The sequence below is a fragment of the Scyliorhinus torazame genome, chromosome 7 (genome assembly GCF_047496885.1).
Source record: "Scyliorhinus torazame isolate Kashiwa2021f chromosome 7, sScyTor2.1, whole genome shotgun sequence".
In the NCBI taxonomy this organism is placed as follows: Eukaryota; Metazoa; Chordata; class Chondrichthyes; order Carcharhiniformes; family Scyliorhinidae; genus Scyliorhinus; species Scyliorhinus torazame.
The window spans coordinates 276,796,799-276,815,395 of record NC_092713.1 but is presented as its reverse complement, the minus strand read 5'-3'; the positions used below and the strand labels follow the sequence as shown (position 1 = coordinate 276,815,395).

At 46.3% G+C, this 18,597-nt stretch overlaps 1 protein-coding gene across 7 annotated transcripts in view; it reads left to right on the top strand.

The window, feature by feature from the left end:
- Positions 1 to 18,597, top strand: part of LOC140427057 (uncharacterized) — a 202,681-nt gene that overhangs the window by 52,862 nt on the left and 131,222 nt on the right. For 6 of the 7 annotated variants that reach the window (XM_072512517.1, XM_072512513.1, XM_072512514.1 and 3 more), the window contains exons 4-5: positions 10,797 to 11,109; positions 11,694 to 11,863. In XM_072512517.1, the coding sequence (XP_072368618.1) occupies positions 10,797 to 11,109; positions 11,694 to 11,863 (483 nt within the window). The remainder of the gene's footprint in view (positions 1 to 10,796; positions 11,110 to 11,693; positions 11,864 to 18,597) is intronic. The other variant, XM_072512516.1, reaches the window with a different exon arrangement.

Genomic DNA, 18,597 nt, shown 5'->3' with positions numbered 1-18,597 from the left:
GAGGCAACACATCTCTGCTTAATAAAGCCTCGATTACGCTCTACTCTCATCTCGTCGTAATTGATAGTGCATCATGGAGGAAGCGAAACGAGATAGTTTTAAGGTGGCAACGGATCCTGAAAATAAAGTAATGGGTGGGATTTTCTATAGCCCAACCCCGAAATTGAGAATGGCGATCAGGAGAAGAAATCAGATCAGGCGCCAATTTGACGGCGATTCGTGATTCTCCGCACCCTCAAAATCGCCGTCATCAGGGCGCGTGCCGCGGGCAGTTGCAACCCCGTTGGAGCGCCATCAGGCAGCCCACCCATGCTGCAACGCCTCCGATGTGACGCTTTTCCGACGGCATGGGTTTTGTGTGATCCCAGTGGTCGTGAACCTGGCGTGCCAGCGTGCGACAATATCCAGCAATGCCACACTCGGCTGAGATCGTGCCGCTGGCTGGGGGGCTTCTGCTATGGCTGGGGGGAGTGGTGGGGGGTGCCCAGGAGGAGGGCAGTGGGGTTGGGGTGGGCGGGTACACGATCCAGCATGGCCAACGCCATGTTTTCTGGCACGACCGGAGTTTTGGCGTGCAGGACTGCAGCCGACTGGAGTTTTGGCGTGCACGACTGCAGCCGACTGGAGTTTTGGCGTGCACGACTGCAGCTTGTCAGCCCTGCGCATGTGCGGCCTGGGACCCGGCGATTCTCCGGCCATTTTCCGCGCGTTCCGCAGGTGTTTAATGCGGCGCCGGTCTTAGCCCCTCACCAGTACCGGAATCAGTGAGGGTTTTACCCCGATTTCCCCGACGTGAGACACCACTAATTCTCTGTTGATGCCAGCACTTAGCCTCAGAAACGGAGAATCCAGGGCAACACAGTGGTGCAGTGGTTAGCACTGGGACTGCGGCGCTCAGGGCCCGGGTTCGAATCCCGGTCCTAGGTCACTGTCCGTGTGGAGTTTGCACATTCTCCCCGTGTCTGTGTGGTTTTCACCCCCACAACCCAAAGATGTGTAGGGTAGGTGGATTGACCACGCTAAATTGCCCCTTAATTGGAAAAAAAATCAATTGGGTACTCAATTGGGTAATCAATTTATTTAAAAAAAGAAACGGAGAATCCAGCCCAAGATTATTCCAAAGTAGTCAACGGTTGGCTTTATAGCTGAGGTTTGGGTGGGCCTAAGCCAACATTTAGACTAAGGGTCAGATTTGGACGTTTAGCAGTGGTGGGTCGGTCCTGGATGCAGATGTCCCATCACTATTTCAAACAGATATGAATTTTGTGGGTAAGGGAAAGGGAACTGCACATGATTCACACATGAGAGAAACCAAAATTCAGCAGGGCTATTTGAACCTAATGCTGAGTTTAACTTTTTCAAGGGCCTTCACCCACACTGTGGGAGTCATGAATTGATACAAAAGCACTCGAGTGATGGATGAGATCTGTTTAAGTGCCATAATCTGAAGCTCTTTAAACACTAAAACGTTGTCAGTGAAAATGAAAAAAGATTCCATCTGCTGGATAGCTTTGATTGCCAGGCCATTTAGTGTAGGTCAGACAAAAAGAATATCTAGCCATGCAGTTTCAGAACAGTTTTATGTGAATGTTTCCCCAAAAGCTATTATTATATCCTCAGGAACGCTGAGTATCAAAAGCTGTATATTACCTCAGGTGGGGCTCTGAGTTTATATTTTACTGACAGTTTAATGAGGCTGGTAAAGGTCTGTCCGTCTTTGATGTGGGGTCTGAATAGAAGTTTGTTTGTTCTTATAACAAATTGAACACTTGAGGCGATTTAAAAGCTTTAAATGAATTAACGCTTTTTCACCATCAAATGAGTATGAGTGAGAGCTTTCTTAGATTTTAAGAAAGTTTTTTTGAATCTCCCATGGTTCCTGAATATTGGCTGGGTGGCTGTGGAGGTGACATGGAGGCAATGAGGGGCATGGGAATAGGTTGGGTGCATGAGTTGGCTATGAGTGGGCATGGAGTTTATAAGGGGCTATGAGAGTTGGTGGGAAGTGAAGAGGTGTGAGCGATTTGGTCTAGAAAGCCTAACAAATTCTAAAACAACTGGGGCAGCACGGTAGCATAGTGGTTAGCACAGTTGTTTCAGAGCTCCAGGGTCCCAGGTTCTATTCCTGGCTTGGGTCACTGTCTGTGTGGAGTCTGCACGTTCTCCCCGTGTCTGCGTGGGTTTCCTCCGGATGCTCCTGTTTCCGCCCATAGTCCAAAGATGTGCAGATCAGGTGGGTTGGCCATTCTAAATTGCTGTTAGTGTCCAAAAAGGTTAGGTGGGATTACTGGGTTACGGGAATAAAGGGGATAGGATGGAGGCGTGGGGCTTAAGTAGGGTGCTCTTTCCAAGGGCTGGTGCAGACTCGATGGGCTGAATGGCCTCCTTCTGCACTGTAAATTCTATGACATTGAAGAGTGCAGGAAAGCATGCCAGAAGCAACACCTGGCATACCTAAAAATGAGGTGTCAATTTGGTGAAGCTACAACAATATAGGACTACTTGCATGTCAAACGGCATGAGGAGCAAATGGCGGAGCTAAGCGAACCCAGAACCAATGGATCAGATCTAAGCTCTGCAGTCCTGCTACATCCAGCCATGAATTATGGTGAACAATTGAATAACTCACTTGAGGAGGAAGCTCCACAAATATCCGCATCTTCAAACATCAGTGTAAAGGATATGGGTGAAGAATTTGCAACCGCCTTCAGCCAGAAGTGCCGATTGGGCAATCCATCTCGGTCTCCCTCGGATGTCCCCAGCATCACAGATACCAGTCTTCAGCCAATTCAGTTCATCCTATGTGATATCAGAAAACTGATAATGGCACTGGATACTGCAAAAGCAATGGACTCTCATAATATCCCAGCAATAGTACTGCAGACCTGTGCTCTGAAACTTGCCACAACCCCGAACAAAGCTTTTCCAATACCGCACTGTCATTTACCCGGCAATGTGAAAATTGCCCAGACTGTTCTGTCCACAAAAAGCAGGACAAATCCGTCCTATTCAACTACCACTCCATCAGTAAAGTTACGGAAGGGATCATCAACAGCACTACCATATGGCACCTGCTGAGCAATAAACTGCTCGCTGATGCTCAGTTTGGGTTCCCCAAATGTCACTCAGCTCCTGGCCTCATTACAGCTTTGACTCAAACATGGACAAAAGAGCTGAGTGCTAGAGGTGAGTTGAAATGTCTGTCCTTGACATCAAGGCAGCATTTGACCAAATATGACATCATGGAGCCACGGCAAAACTGGAGTCAATGGGAATCGGGAATCCACTGGTTGGAGTCATACCTGGCACAAAAGAAGGATTTGTGGTTGTTGGAGATGATTCATCTCAGCCCTAGGACATCACTGTAGGAGTTCCTCAGGATTGTGTCATAGCCCAACCATGTTAAACAGCTCATCAATGACCTTCCCTACCTCATAATGTCAAGTGGGGATGTTTGATGATGATTACACAATGTTCAGCATCATTTCAAACTTCTCAGACACTGAAGCAGTCTGTGTCCAAGTACAGCAAGACCTAGACAATATCCAGGCTTGGGCTGACAAGTGGCCAGTAACATTCAAACCACACATGTACCAGATAATCACCATCTCCAATAAGACGGTATCTAACCATCGCCTCTGGATATTCAATGGCATTACCACCACTGAAACTCCCCCCTATCAACATCCTGGGGGTTACCATTCACCAGAAACGGAACTGAATTAGCTACATAAATACTGTGGGTACAAGGGAAGGTCAGAGGCAAGGAATCAAGTGGCGAGTAACTCACCTCATGATTCCCAAAATCGTATCCACTACCTACAAGGCATGAGTCTGGAGTGTGATTGAATACTCTTGACTTGCCTGGATGAGTGCAGGTCCAACAACATCAAGAAGCGCAACATCATCCAGGACATATTCTATAAATACATTAAGGGGAAGAGGTTAACCAGGGAATGAGTAGGGCCCTTTAGCGATCAAGGGGCTATCTGTGTGTGAAACTGCAAGGCATTGCTTGGGTTAAATGAATGCTTCTCATAATAATATAATAATTGTTTATTGTCACAAGTAGGCTTCAATGAAGTTACTGTGAAAAGCCCCTAGTTGCCATATTCCGGCACCTGTTTGGGGAAGCCAGTACGGGAATTGAACCCGTGCTGCTGGCATTGTTCTGCATTACAAGCCAGCTGTTTAGCCCACTGTGCTAAATCAGCCCCTGCATCGGTCATCACTCTGGAGAAGAAGGATGTAGGTACAGCATTCAGGAATTTGGACTGTGAGGCCCTTGAGCAGTTTGACATCGGAAGTGAGGAGGTACTTGGAGACTTTGATGGGCTTACAATTAGACAAATCCTCAGGCCCCAATAAATTGCCTCCGAGGCTACTGTGGGAGGCAGGGCAGGAAATTGTAGGGGCTCTGAAACAAGCTTGTAATTCCTCTCTGGCCACGGGGGAAGTGTTAGAGGACTGGAAAACAACTAATGTTGTTCCACTTTTCAAGAAGCATCGTAGAAATAAACTAGGAAATTACAGACCGGTGAGTCTCACGTCAGTGGTAGAGAAACTATTGGAGAAAATTCTGAAGGAGCGAATTAGTTTCCACTTGGAAAAGGGTAGGTTGATTAGGGATAGTCAGCATGGCTTTGTCAGAGGGAGGTCATGCCGAACAAATTTGATGGCATTTTTGATAAAGTGACCAAGTGTGTGGATGAAGGAAGTGCAGTAGATGTAGTTTATATAGATTTTAGCAAAGCCTTTGATGAGGTCCCACGTGGGAGACTGATTGAGGAGGTTGAAGCGCATGGAATTGAAGGAAACTTGTCGAGATGGATCCAAAACTGGCTTAGTAATAGGACACAAAGTATAGTTGTCGAAGGCTGTTTGAGAAAATGGATTCTGGTGCCCAGCGGTGTACCACAGGGATCGGTGCTGGGTCCCTTACTGTTTGTTATATGTATATAAATGATTTAGACAAGAAGCAATAAGTTTTCAGATGACACCAAGTTGGTCGGGTGGTTAACAGTGAAGAAGAGGGTCAGGAAGATATAGACGAGTTGGTCAGATGGGCAGGGCAATGGCAGATGGTATCTAACACTGCTAAGTGCGAGGTGATGCACTTTGGAAGAGGAAACAAGATAAGGGGGTATGCAATGAATGGCAGGACACGAGGAAACTCAGAGCAACAGATGAATCTTGGGCTACTGAAGGCGGCAGAGCAGGTGATTAGAGTAGTTAAGAAGGCATATGGGACACTTGCCTTTATCAGTGGTGGCATAGAATATAAGAGCAAGGAGATTACGTTGGAGCTGTACAGAACAGCTGGAGTACTGTGTGCAGTTCTGGTCACCTCACTCGAGGAAGGAGGTGATTGTACTGGAGGGGGTACAGAAGAGATTCACCAGGATGTTGCCTGGGATGGAGCATCTGAGCTGTAAGGAGAGACTGGATAGGCTTGGATTGTTTTCTTTAGAGCAGAGAAGGCTGAGGGGAGGATGTGATTGGGGTTATAAGATTGTGAGGGGTTTGGACAGGGCAAATAGGGAGAAGATGTTCCCCTTGGTTGAGGGGTCAATCGCAGGGGTCATAGTTTTAGGGTGAGGGACAGGAGATTCCGAGGGGGTTTGAGAAAAACAGTTTTCACTCAGAGGATGGTGAGAATCCAGAAAGCACTGTCTGGGAAGATAGTGGAGACTGGAAACATCACAACCTTTAAAAAGCACTTGAATGAGCACTTGAAACACCATCACATTCAAGGATATGGGATAAGTGCTGATAAGTGGGATTAGCGTGAGATTAGGGGTAGTTATTGTTGGCGCTGATCTGATGGGCTGAAGGGCCTTTTCTGCACTGTACGCCTCTATGACTCGATAACTCACCAAGTCTCCTTAGACAAGTCTGTCATGAGATGTATATATGTAGACAAGTGAAGGGTTAATTATTACATCTCAGTATCACACAACCACTAGAGGGCACCACTAGTTCCCACTATAAATATGAGAATTCAGAGGATCTTGGGTACTTCTAATCAGGAGTTTCTAGACAGTAGAGTGTAAGAGAGATAGATCACAGCACAGTTAATATTAGATAGAAACAGCACGTTTAGTATAAATTAGTTATTACTTTAATATAGATTACTTGATTACTAGTTATAGTTCTGTGGAGTGTGTGAATTCAATATTAATCAATTGTTATTCAGTAAATCAGTTTTGCTTTAAGTTAAAGATTGATGGTTTCTTCAGAATCACACCATCAGACCATTCTGGATTACGAAGCAAAGAGTAATGATATATTAGCAAAGAGTAATATAACAAAGACCTTCCAAACCCACGACCACTACTATCTAAAAGGACAAGGGCAGCAGACACATGCGATCACCACCAGAGGGGGTTTTGACTCACCATCCTGACTTGGAAATACATCACTGTTCCTTCACTGACGCTGTGTCAAAATCCTGGAACTCACTCTCTAACAGCACTGTGGGTACCATGCGGATCCAGTGAAGTCTTGCAACACTAAAACTCAGTAGAAATTTGAGTTAAACATCTCGGATGCAAATAAGAATCTTTTATTGCCTCTATTTGACTACAATTGAGAGAAACTTAAATCTATTCTCAATAAAGTCCGGCTAGCAAAAGGACTGAAAGAGAAGTAACTTATATACAATTTAACTTTCAAAATAATACAGAAAAGATTTCTTGCTTATGGCAAAACAGCTTGCATTTACTTCAAGAGTCAGAGTGGAAAAGTGAAAATATGAAAATAGGGATAGCGAGTAGTTAGATCAAAGTATAGAATGATCCTGGATAAAGATGGCCGTACGGACCATCATGTTTAAGGAGAATTTTATCAGTCTTAAGCCTTCTATCTACACCTCTATGTTGTCCCAATTGGTTTGGGTGAGAATCAAATACATTTGATTCGATGGTTAACTGTCAATCCTCAATGTGCAATATACGATCGGGACGAAATTCTCCGGAAATGGCGCGATGTCCGCCGACTGGCGCCCAAAATGGCACAAATCAGTCATGCATCGCGCCGCCCCAAAGGTGCAGAACGCTCCGCATCTTTGGGGGCCGAGCCCCAACCTTAAGGGGCTAGGCCCGCGCCGGACGAATTTCCGCCCCGCCAACTGGCGGAAAAGGCCTTTGGTGCCTCGCCAGCTGGCGCGGAAATGACATCTCCGGGCGGCGCATGCGCGGGAGCGTCACCGGCCGCTGACGGCATTCCCGCGCATGCGCAGTGGAGGGAGTCTCTTCCGCCTCCGCCATGGTGGAGACCGCGGCGAAGGCGGAAGGGAAAGAGTGCCCCCACGGCACAGGCCGGGCCCGCCCGCTCCCACGGGCCAGGCCACCGTGGGGGCACCCCCCAGGGCCAGATCGCCCCGTGCCCCCCCCCAGGACCCCAGAGCCCGCCCGCACCGCCTTGTCCCGCCGGTAAGGTAGGTGGTTTAATCTACGCCGGCAGGACAGGCATTTTAGTGGCGGGACTTCGGCCCATCTGGGCCGGAGAATCGCGGGGGGGGCCCGCCAACCGGCGCGGCGCGATTCCCGCCCCCGCCGAATCTCCGGTGGTGGAGAATGCGGCAACCGGCGGGGGCGGGATTCACGCCAGCCCCTGGCGATTCTCCGACCCGGCGGGAGGTCGAAGAATCTCGCCCCTAATGTTTCATGTTTGAATATTTGAGTATGCTATGGAATGCGATTTTGTGCTATTATCAAGACTGGTTTTTACTGGTTTTCGGCTGACTTTGTTTTATCCACATTATGAACAATGGTGCCTTCATATTGCTATGGTGCTTACTTCGACCTTGATCTAGATTACTGGTACAGCTCATTTCTTAATGTCAAACTGACTTTGAAAATCTGTTTATTAGAACAATAGCTTGTTCATTTTGTCAGCAGAGATGTTGTTTTAATCTACAATTAGTTTATGCACGTGTCAGGCGTTTGTGCTTCTGTATAGGTTATGTGTTTTGTCATGACCTGAGGTTATGAGTACTGAAATCCTTATTTTAAAATGGGTATTAAAACTGGGCTTTAATATTTACATTAAAATAGCCTTTTTTTACCTATCAGAAAATAGTTGATTACTATCAGTGTACCTAGACCACACGGATTGCAGAAGTTCAAGAAGGCAGGTCATCACCACATTCTCAAGGGCAATTAGGGATGGGCAATAAATGCTGGCCTAACCAGCGACACCCACATTCCAATAATTTTTTTTAAAGTCCCAGAGCCTAAACCCACCTCAGGACCTGCCCGCCTCTGCAGCCACCTACAATCTGCTTCCAGGGTCAACAGTCTTGCATCTATTCCCACACCCCCCTCCCTCCCTCCCTCCATCATCACCCACCGCCCTGCCCTCTACACTAAAACATTGTGTGTATCAGGGCACTTTCTTCGAAGAAGATTTCCCAAAGGTGAGCCTGGCCCTTGGTCTTTGACCCTAAAGTGTTAAACATTGGCGAGTTCATGTTTAATTGCAACATAACAATGGCAAAACAAATAATGGCAGCTTACAGTGGATACTGAATTATTTCAGGATAGTGATCATTGTCAAAAACAAGATCACCTGGGATCATTTATCAAACACACTTTCTTCCCACAGTTAATTATTATTCAGTCATGTGAGTCTGCCGCCTGTAAACTTGTTTTTAATTTGTCCATTTGGTTCTAATCCAAATTATGTGAATGGTTTACATTGACATGACCCAAATAAGAACTCTACTAACTACAACTACTGTGTAGCACAATCAATCACTCACGAGGCGAGAAGAGATGAAGTCAATCGATGGCTTTATTACGCAGACTTGTTCCCCAGCAGCTCGGTTACAGAATGCGGCTGCTGGGAGAACCCGGGTTCTTATACTCCGCCTTACTGGGTGGAGCCAGCAGGCGGCAGATCCAATCAGGACCCAGTGTCTGTCCACCAATAGCCTCTCGGCATCACTGGGTACCGTACTACCCCTAATACATACCACCACATACTGGCCACTTTAATTTAGTTGCTTGTATCAACTGATCATCTGAATAATTAGTTGATACAAGCAACTAAAATTAAAGTGGCCAGTGCTGCCGTGCATGACTACAGAACAATAGATTCAAAGCTGATTCAATGTTCAGTAAACTTCATCAGGGGCAGATGTATATAACAGTACAATTCCATATTTGACAAATTATTAAAATCTCAAATTCTGCCCACCGAACTCCTTGAGATCTCAGTAATCTTCTGACACCTTTCTTTACCTCTGATAATACCACATACATGTCCTGTCACATGGATTTCCAGCTTTTCACTAATTTTGGTTGGTTGTTTTCTTGTCTATGCTGCATAACTGGCAGCTACAATCTTTTCTGTATGCTGCTTCCATGGCCAAAACTAATGAGTTCATTATCCATAACATGGACTATTTTGACTTGATCCATTTTCTTCCAGGTCATTGTTCTTTCAAATTCAACATCAACGCAAGGAAATCACCTCTAAATTTGGGTAAATGTCCCTCATAGTAAAAATGGTGGACGGGCCCATTGTCCCAACCCCGAACACAGCACTTCCTATTTTCACGGGGGGCGGGGAATGGAATCAATCTGGAGTTCTCACAAATGCAGTTTACCGAGATGGTTGGCCATTTAAATCAGCAGCAGCCACCACAAAAGTGGGATATTGGTAGACTAGGAATGTGAAACTCGAAATGTACAGATTAAACCAGGGAAGAGCAAATCTGAACTTTGAGAATTTGTTTAGATAGCCAGGGTCCCCTTTTGGAGAGGTAAAGTACTCCTTTGGACCGGGTCCCAGGATACCTTCTGGGGGAGGTCAGATGTCCTTAGGAATTTTTTTAATTAGGCATAAATGTGAGTAAACATTGCATAAACTCTTTACTGTCAAGCTCACTAAAACTGCCGACAGACCTATCAAAATAAACTGTCAAAACTGTCAGAAGACCTGTCAAAGGAAACTGCCACAACTGTCAAGAGATCTGTCATAAATATCAAAGGGACCTATCAGAATTGTGAACAGGACCTGTCAGAGCTGCCAGTAGAAACTGTCAAGACTGTCAAGAGGATCTGTCAGAACTGCCAGGAGGACCTGTCAAATCTACTAAGAGGACCTGTCAGATCTATCAAGAGGACCTGTCAAGTCTGTCAAGAGGACCTGTCAGAACTATCAAGAGGTCATGTCAAGACTTCCTAAGGGAGTGGTCATGAGCTCAAGTCGTTTAAAAAACCTGCCATTTAAATCTTTGAAAAAATGCCTAGAGTGTTTACAAAGAATGCTTGCAATAGGTACAGAGGCATAGTTGACATGGAGGGTTTGGGGTTGCCATGGATTGTGGTTACAGGGGTATGAGGTGGCATGGGTTGGCGTTGATGAGTAATGAGGAGTGTGTGTAAGGGGTGAGCGGGGATGAGGCATGAGGGCAGGAGAGATGTTTTTTGCTTTGTTGTTTTTTTTCAAACTTTCACAGAGTGCAGGCCTTCCAGCCAGCCTGCCTCTGCACCAGTAGCCTCCACATTCGTTCCAGGAGCACAGAGCCTGACTTCTAATACAACCTGCCTTTAAGAATGAAAATCTACCCATTCTCTTATTCTTGGGTTAGGAAATGTCTCAACTCTGTGCTCCCAACCCAGCAAAACTTCAGTCTTTCTGTGGAGCATGTGTTAGAGCTGTGAATTAAATGTAATTTAATTTAAACTAGTAGTGATACAATTTGTACACTTGTACACTTTCCAGGACTACATTAACTCTTTGATTTGATGTTCCATTGAGTAGTCTTTTAATTATTTCTTTGTCAGTTCCAGCCTTCAATCCACAATGGGATGGCAGATACCAGAGAAAACAGCCACAATGTGAGGACAAGCGAGATTTTCTCTTCAGTATTACCAAAACACGAAGCATCTTCATTGAAAACTCGGTCCTACATTCCATGTGACACAGAAACAGAAAAACTATCATCTTCCCTTAGTGCTAACCTCAGTGTACCGTACGCCATTAAAACAGAAAGCCCAGATTCTTCAGTCAGCAGAACGTGCCAGGTCCTATATAACAAACAAGTGGATAATTCTGTGTCTTCAGCTGACCCTGGGCACCTCCATAATGCCGAAACAGGTAAACCAATCTAATGGGGTTCAAATTAAGACAAGTTGAATCGTGATTCAGCAACTGGTGCTCTATTGGTTTGTGCTCAGTATTCCTTCACATGGTGATTTCCATAAACAGTTGTGAAATTTGACAAGCCAGCAAGTAGAGACCTAAGATAAAGACAAGATAGAGATCAAGCTCATATCCACCAAAGTGGATGGAAAATTAGAATATAATTCCGGGTTGCTCCATTGATTCCAGTATGGTGCTGGTAGAAGCCTCAGAAACAAGTGGTGGTGTGTAGATTTCAGGCACATTTGAGATGAGAAAAACAAATATTTTAAAATAATCCAATGTTTTATTTTGATTTCTCCTTAAGTGATTGAAGATTTCCTTGCAGAGCTGTAATGGTTATTTTAGAATTATAATTAAAAGTGAGAGGAATTGAAGGAACGGATTCAGACACCGTCAAAGTAATATATTTATGACATGAAAATCACTGCTGTAACCAGTGGTGGACTCATAGATATGTGCTAATTGAAGTGTATTCTTCAACAGATTCTCAGCACGCAAACAATTAGAATTCCTAATGTTACATTTAATTCCATAAGAACTGCAGGTCAAAGAGATTATTCCATCTGATTCGGAGAATGACGAGGATCCAGTCTACAAAGCCAACCTGCGAACAGTTAGTGAAAGGATGAACATTGTCATCAGTTCATCTCCCAATGCTCTGTTGATTTCAGAAAGGAAAAGATCATCGCCTTTAATTGCAAAGAAAGTAAGAATTACATATATTTGTTAAAAGTAATATCTGTAAAATATGTAATCCATAACATTGCATTGATATTCAGTTGTGCTATAACTTCGCTTCATACATGGCCCAGTTTGAAAGGAAACAATAATACTGTAAGTGCACAGCAAGTGTGTTAGCTAGCATGTAATAAGAGAATGGGTGGGCTATTGGTTTGAACTTAAACACGTGAAACTCCCCTGGAGGATATTTGTCCAAAACATTAACATATCTTTTCTCTTTTCAGACACTAACAAACTGCCTATGTGATTCTACCATTTTCATTTTTCCTTCCAGGTTTACAGCATCACAATTTTTTCCTTCTATCTCTTAAAGAATAGTCGTCCAAATTATGAGAATGTAAAAACTCACTGGGGGGAAACTTTATTGGCGCAGTGCAGCTTCAAGGGCTCTGCAGTCTTATGTTGACTTCCTGGGTGGGTGAGGAGGGGGCATTGGGGGGGGGGGGGGTGAGAGGGTGGAGTGGAGGTGTAAGAGGGCCACTGGATAATCCCTGTGAAACCTGTGAAGTTCCCTCAGTGATATCTTTGAAGATACTTACATACGCAGGAGTGGTATATAGGAACATAGGAACAGGAGTAGGTCTAACAGCTCTTCAGTTGTTCTGGCCATAAGTTAGGCCATAGGCGGGATTCTCCGTCCATTCATGGTAGCGAGGTTCTCTGGGTCCGGCGCAGTAAATGGGAGATTTGGCTCAGCAACCAAATTATTAGTCCTCGCAAGTAGCGGTAGCAGCGTGGGCTCACAAGAACCCGCCCATGGCAGAGATGTACTTCAGCTCCATTCACCTGCCCTTCTTGCTCTATGCACCTTGATGTTCTTAGTGAACAAAAATCTATTATTCTCAGTCTAGAAGATTTCAATTTAACCCACCATCTACAGCATTTTTGGGAAGATTTTTCGAGTGTCCGCAATCCTTTACCTGAAAGATCACTTTCAATTTCACTCCCACATGGTCCAACTCTAATTATAAAATGATTTCCCAATTATTCCGAACTCCCCCACCAGAGGAAATAGCTTTTCTCTATCCACCTTGTGAAATTCCCTGATTAGGTCAACCCTCAATCTCAAAATTCAAGGTCTGTCCTTAGGTGCAGTACTCAAAACTGAATGCAGCACTCTTGATAAAATGTGACCAAAGTTCTACTCTCAGGCTGCTCTTCGCAGAATCATAAAATCTCTACAGTGCAGAAGAAGGCCATTCAGCCCTTCGAATCTGCACCGACTTTCTGAAAGAGCACTCTACCTAGACCCATTCCCATGCCCTATGCCCGTAACCCCAGCTAACCTGTACACCCCTGACACTAAGGGGAAATTTATCATGACCAATCCACTTAACCTGCACATCTGGAAACAGAGCACCCGGAGCCCTAACCCTAACCCATGCAGCCACGGGGAGAACGTACAAACTCCACACTGCCACACAAGGACAGAATTGAACCCTAGTGCTGTGAGGCAGCAGAGCTAATCACTGTGCCACCGTGCTACCCTCTTTGTACTTCATGTTGCGGCACCTAAAAATGCCCCTCTGCTTGCTTCAAAACTCTATTTGAAGTGCATTATAATCCTACCCTGTTTTTTGGAATATTCCAGTTCAGGCATACTCCTCGGATAATCACTGTGATTTCGGATTGAGAAAGACAGACTTCACAAACACTTAAGTCTGAAGAACTGATTCAGTGCTCCATGAAGGAAAGGAACTACCAGAATATATTGCCATACTCCACATAGCCTTTGAAACAAGCTTTAGCCACATTACAACAACCCGGAATCATAAGGGTCCAGGCATCTTTTGTCAGAAGTGTACTTCTCCATTGAAGAGTGTTCAGAGTTTTTGAGGTGAATAGAGAATTGTATGTGAGATAATACAGTTTATAAATTATATAAAATATAAAACTTTATTAAAGAACTGAACATGCAATTCATTTTTGATGTTATTCGCAATACTGATAGTTCTGGGAAAATAAAATATAATATTGGCCAAAATGTTACACTCCCACCCCCAGTGGACTCTGAGGTTGGGTTGTCAGGGGTAGGGTGGGGGGGATTTGTGAGGAGAGTGAAAATGCATAGACGGGGATTCCCTTTGTGTTCCTGCCCGTTCTGACCTGATTTTTCGAAGAGGCGGGCAGTCCCTCGGTCTGGAATCCTGCCCTTTCTCAAATTAAAGCCGTTAAGTGGCCACACTTCCTACCCAGCCTCAATTTCTAGGCTAGCAGGTGGAAGACAGCTCAGGGAAGGAAATGCATAAATAAAGATAGTTGGATCTCGGGTGGGAAGTGGGAGGGCACAACTCCATCAGAAGTCCCCTTCTGACCACGAGACCCCCCCCCCCCTCCCCTACTTCGGACTATCCCCTGAGACCTCGATCGCTCCCTAGCAACTCCTCAGGTGTTTCCTACCCATTCAGCGCTGGGGCCCCTGCCACTTATCTTGCCCTCTGGTTCCCAGGACTTCGTGCCAGACTGCTCCCTGTAGTGTCTCTTCCGGCCATTGTAGTGCTGTGCCTGGAGGTATTAGGCAACTGCCAGCCAAGCAGATTGGCTGGCAGCTCTCCAAGGCTGGACTTCCACTTGACTTATGCCAATCAACGTCACCCTGAAAATGTAGGTCCTTAATTCTAGTAGAGAATCCAAGATGTAATGATAATAATCTTTATTGTCACAAGTCGGCTTTCTTTAACACTGCAATGAAGTTACGGTGAAAAGCCCCTCATCGCCACACTCTGGTGCCTGTTCGGGTACATGGAGGGAGAATTCAGAATGACCAAATTACCTAACAGCACGGGCTGGATTCTCCAATTCTGGGGCTATGTCCCCACGCCGGCGTGGGAATGGAAAATGGTGTAAAACGGCCACCAATTCCCCATTTTGCTGGGGGCTAGCATGCTGGCAGCACAGAATACCCGGCTCTAGCTGCCGATACGGCCCAGAGAATTGCTGGTCCGTTCTACATGTTGCCGGTCCCTCGCGGACCCGGCCAGCAAAATAGTCCCCCCCCCCTCCGGCTGGCTCGCACGCCCCGGACCACACCCCCGCAATACCCCCAGCCCATGATGAAGTCCCCCCCTGACCGCGGATCGGCCTCCCCCGACTGTGGCGGCGCTGGACTGAGGCTGCTGCCACCACGCCATGTTCCCACACGTGACTGACGCCATCGGGATTTCGGCTAGTCAGGGGCGGAGCATTGGGGAGCGGGCCTCAGGCAATGTCCTGAGGCCGTTGATACGTGACGCAGCATACTCTGTGGGTACGCCGCTTTGGACGAGGCGGAGCTTTCCGATAGTGGCACCACTCCTGTCGGGTACATTGATTCTCCGACCGATCGTCGAACGCGGTTTCGGCATCGGCGACTGGAGAATCCAGCCCCATGTGTTTCCGGACTTGTGGGAGGAAACCGGAGCTCCCGGTGGAATCCCACACAGACACGGAGAGATTGTGCAAACTCCGCACAGACAGTGGCGCAAGCCGAGAATTGAACCCCGGACCCTGGCGCTGTGAAGCAACCGTGCTAACCACTGTGCTACCATGCCACCCAATTAATGTCACAAAGAGATATTTCAGATATCTATCAATAATTAAAGTAGTATTTTCCTCCCAAGTGGAAAAACAATTCAAATCAGTATTTTCTTTTCATGTTTTATACCATTCTTAGATCCCCAAATAGAAGTTACAGAGTCTAGTGAGATACCTCCATTCCAAAGGGAGAACTATCATCGCGAAACTACAGCAACTATACCTTTACCTTGCGTGACCCTGCAGTGAATCCAAAAAACGTAAAAATCTCACTCTGTGGTTCCAATACTTATACCATAAAAGAGCTGAACCAACTTGAAGAATATTGAGCATTCTTGCTGGACGACACATCAACATGGGTGACATGGTGGTACAGTGGTTAGCACTGCCGCCTCACAGCGCCAGGCACCCGTGTTCTATTCCAGCCTTCGGTGTGTCTCTGTGTTGAGTTTGTATGTTCTCCCCGTGTCTGCGTGGGTTTCCTCCCACAGTCCAAAGATGTGCAGGTTAGCTGGGTTATGGGGACAGGAAGGGGAAACAGGCCCAAGTAGAGTGCTCTTTCAGAGGGTCGACCCAGGCTCGATGGGCTGAATGGCCTCCACCTGCACTGTGTGGTAATCTGTATATCTGTGTATATTAAGCAAGGGGTCAATGTAGATGCAATACAACTGAGCAATCACTAGAGGGAACACGGGAGGTATAAAAGCACACGAACAGGAAGTCAGGGCACACTTCACAGGAACGGAAGACACAGGCAGGCAGCTCAGATGGAACTTAAAGTTAAGCACTGAAGAGAAAATGAACTCACAATAAAGCATCTACTTCAACTTCAAGACAACGAGTGTTATTAGGACACAAGGAACAACACACACTGTAGGAACTCTAAAATCCTTCAAGGATCCTGAAGAGTTGTAGATAGTGGTCACTACTCTCAGTTTCCAGGATTCAGTTGATATGTTAATTAGGTTAATCTTTAAGGTTATCCATTGTTCGATTGCGGTATCTTACAATTTATCAGTGCTTTGCTGATGTGATGTAGAGGTCAATTAATTATAACTGATTTGAGGGGATTTGCTTATTACTCCATATTTATAACTGCTCTCATTCACGTATTGTTTACTTACGAATTACAACAGTACCTCCCTTTCTGTGGTCCTCCCTTCTTCTCTTTCCTTCTTCATCCCTCTTTTCTGTCTTTCCCTTCCTCCCTTACTTCCAGTCCTCCCGTCTTTCCCTTCCTTCCTTTGCTCTATTCCCTCTTTTTCCTTTTCACATTTCTTTCCTTCTTCCTGCATTATGTATTTAAATATCTTGGGCATGATCTACCGGCCTCGTTGCACCTGACTCGGGACCCAATTAGGCCTGTAAATCACACGAGAGGGATTCGAGAGATTTACGACGCTTGTTACACCTCTCGAGATCTAGACGTACATACGCAAATGAGCAGTTAGACTTATTAGAATATGTCTGCGCCAGAGCTACCCAGGGTGCGGGATGGAATGGCCTCACCTCGGACACTCTGCCAAGGTGTCATTTAGGAATGGTTTCCACAGATGTCAATCAGGCATAACAGCACTTGGGGGTTACCCAGGTGGTCAGGCTCTGGGCAGGGTGTCACCCAGGCATTCAGGCACTGCCACCCAGGTACCTGAAAAGTGCCACCTGGGAGCCAAAGTGCCCAGGTGGCGCTGGCAGGGGCACTGAATGGCTGGCAGTGCCAATGTGCTTGGGTGGCATCATGCTGGGGATCAGGCCCAGATGTGCCATGCCTTTATGATATGGGGGAGGGGCTCAAGGACCCCCTAACTGGTGCATTGGGGATGTCTGGAGGCCGCGGTGGGGGTTACGAGCGTCCCCATCTCTTCCTGTACTGATGAGCTGAACGCGTTAGTGCAGGAAATGGGTCTAAGTGCGGCCTCAGTTGGGTATTCCTCGCTAAGTCCCAGAAAAGAAGCAGAGTCCTGTTTAATAGCGGTGTCGTTCTCCACTCTACAAGAACCGGGAAACACTCTGCTAAACGTGCCCAAAACGGCATTCTGTTTGTTTTCCATTAAATCGCACCCCTTGCCCTTTGTTTCGGTGTTAGACCTACCATACTCAATAACCATTCTTGGTGTATGCTATTGCAGAATTCTGCACAGATGATCCAGGGCTGGCTTTTGAACAATGCCAGCAGCGCGGGTTCAATTCCTTCACCAGCCTTCCCGAACAGGCGCCGGAATGTGGCGACTAGGGGCAGTAACTTCATTGAAGTTCATTTTCACAATAACTTCATTGAAACCTACTTGTGACAATCAGTGATTATTATTAGTGAGGCCCTAATAATGTCAGAGACGTGTTAAGCACAGTCCAATAGACCAAAGTGACTCTCTACTGGTATTACACCTGTTCATTCTCTACTTTATGACACAATTGTTGGAGGGGAAATAATTGCTGCACATTTTCAGTTCACAGCGATGGATTGTGTGAAACCACTAGGGGGAAGTAAAGCTTCAAATTATCTAACACCATTAAACTATTGCAGTTTTAAAAGGAAAGGATTTGTACTTACATAGCGTCCTCAGGTCCTCAGGACATCTCAAAACACTTTAAAGCCAATAGATTGCTCTGACGTGTAAACACTGTTGTTCATAGCCAACTCATGTCATTTTCAAAGATTGTAGCAGAAAGCATCACATGTAGAACTGATTTTCCAGCTTTTATACACTTGTCCAGTATAGTCAGAACATCCAGTATGTCCATGGACCAGACATTGAGCTAGGGTTGCCAATCCCCACCAGATTGCCTGGGAATCTCATAGGATGAGACGTGCATGATTCAACTAATTGGGAACAAAGTCGCATAATGAGCGCGTTTAGCCGGCATTCCGCGTTCGCGACTCACGTTGCACAAGGGGCTTCAGTGGGGAACACGCGGCCGACGCCGCACGCAGCCCCGTTTAGTGCACTGGAGAGCTCCGCGCGCCAGAACTCCCCAGTGTAGCGAGAGATCGGGACACTCCAAGGCCTCCCGACACCCCCCCACCTCAGCCCAAACGCACAATGGCCATGCCCATCCTGCCCCTCCCCCCCACAACACCCACACAGGGCACCCGCGCCTGATAGCACGCACGCAAAAATGCCAGCCTCGCATCCTGGTGGCACTGCCAAGGTGCCCCTGTGGCACTGCACGGGCACCACCCAGTCC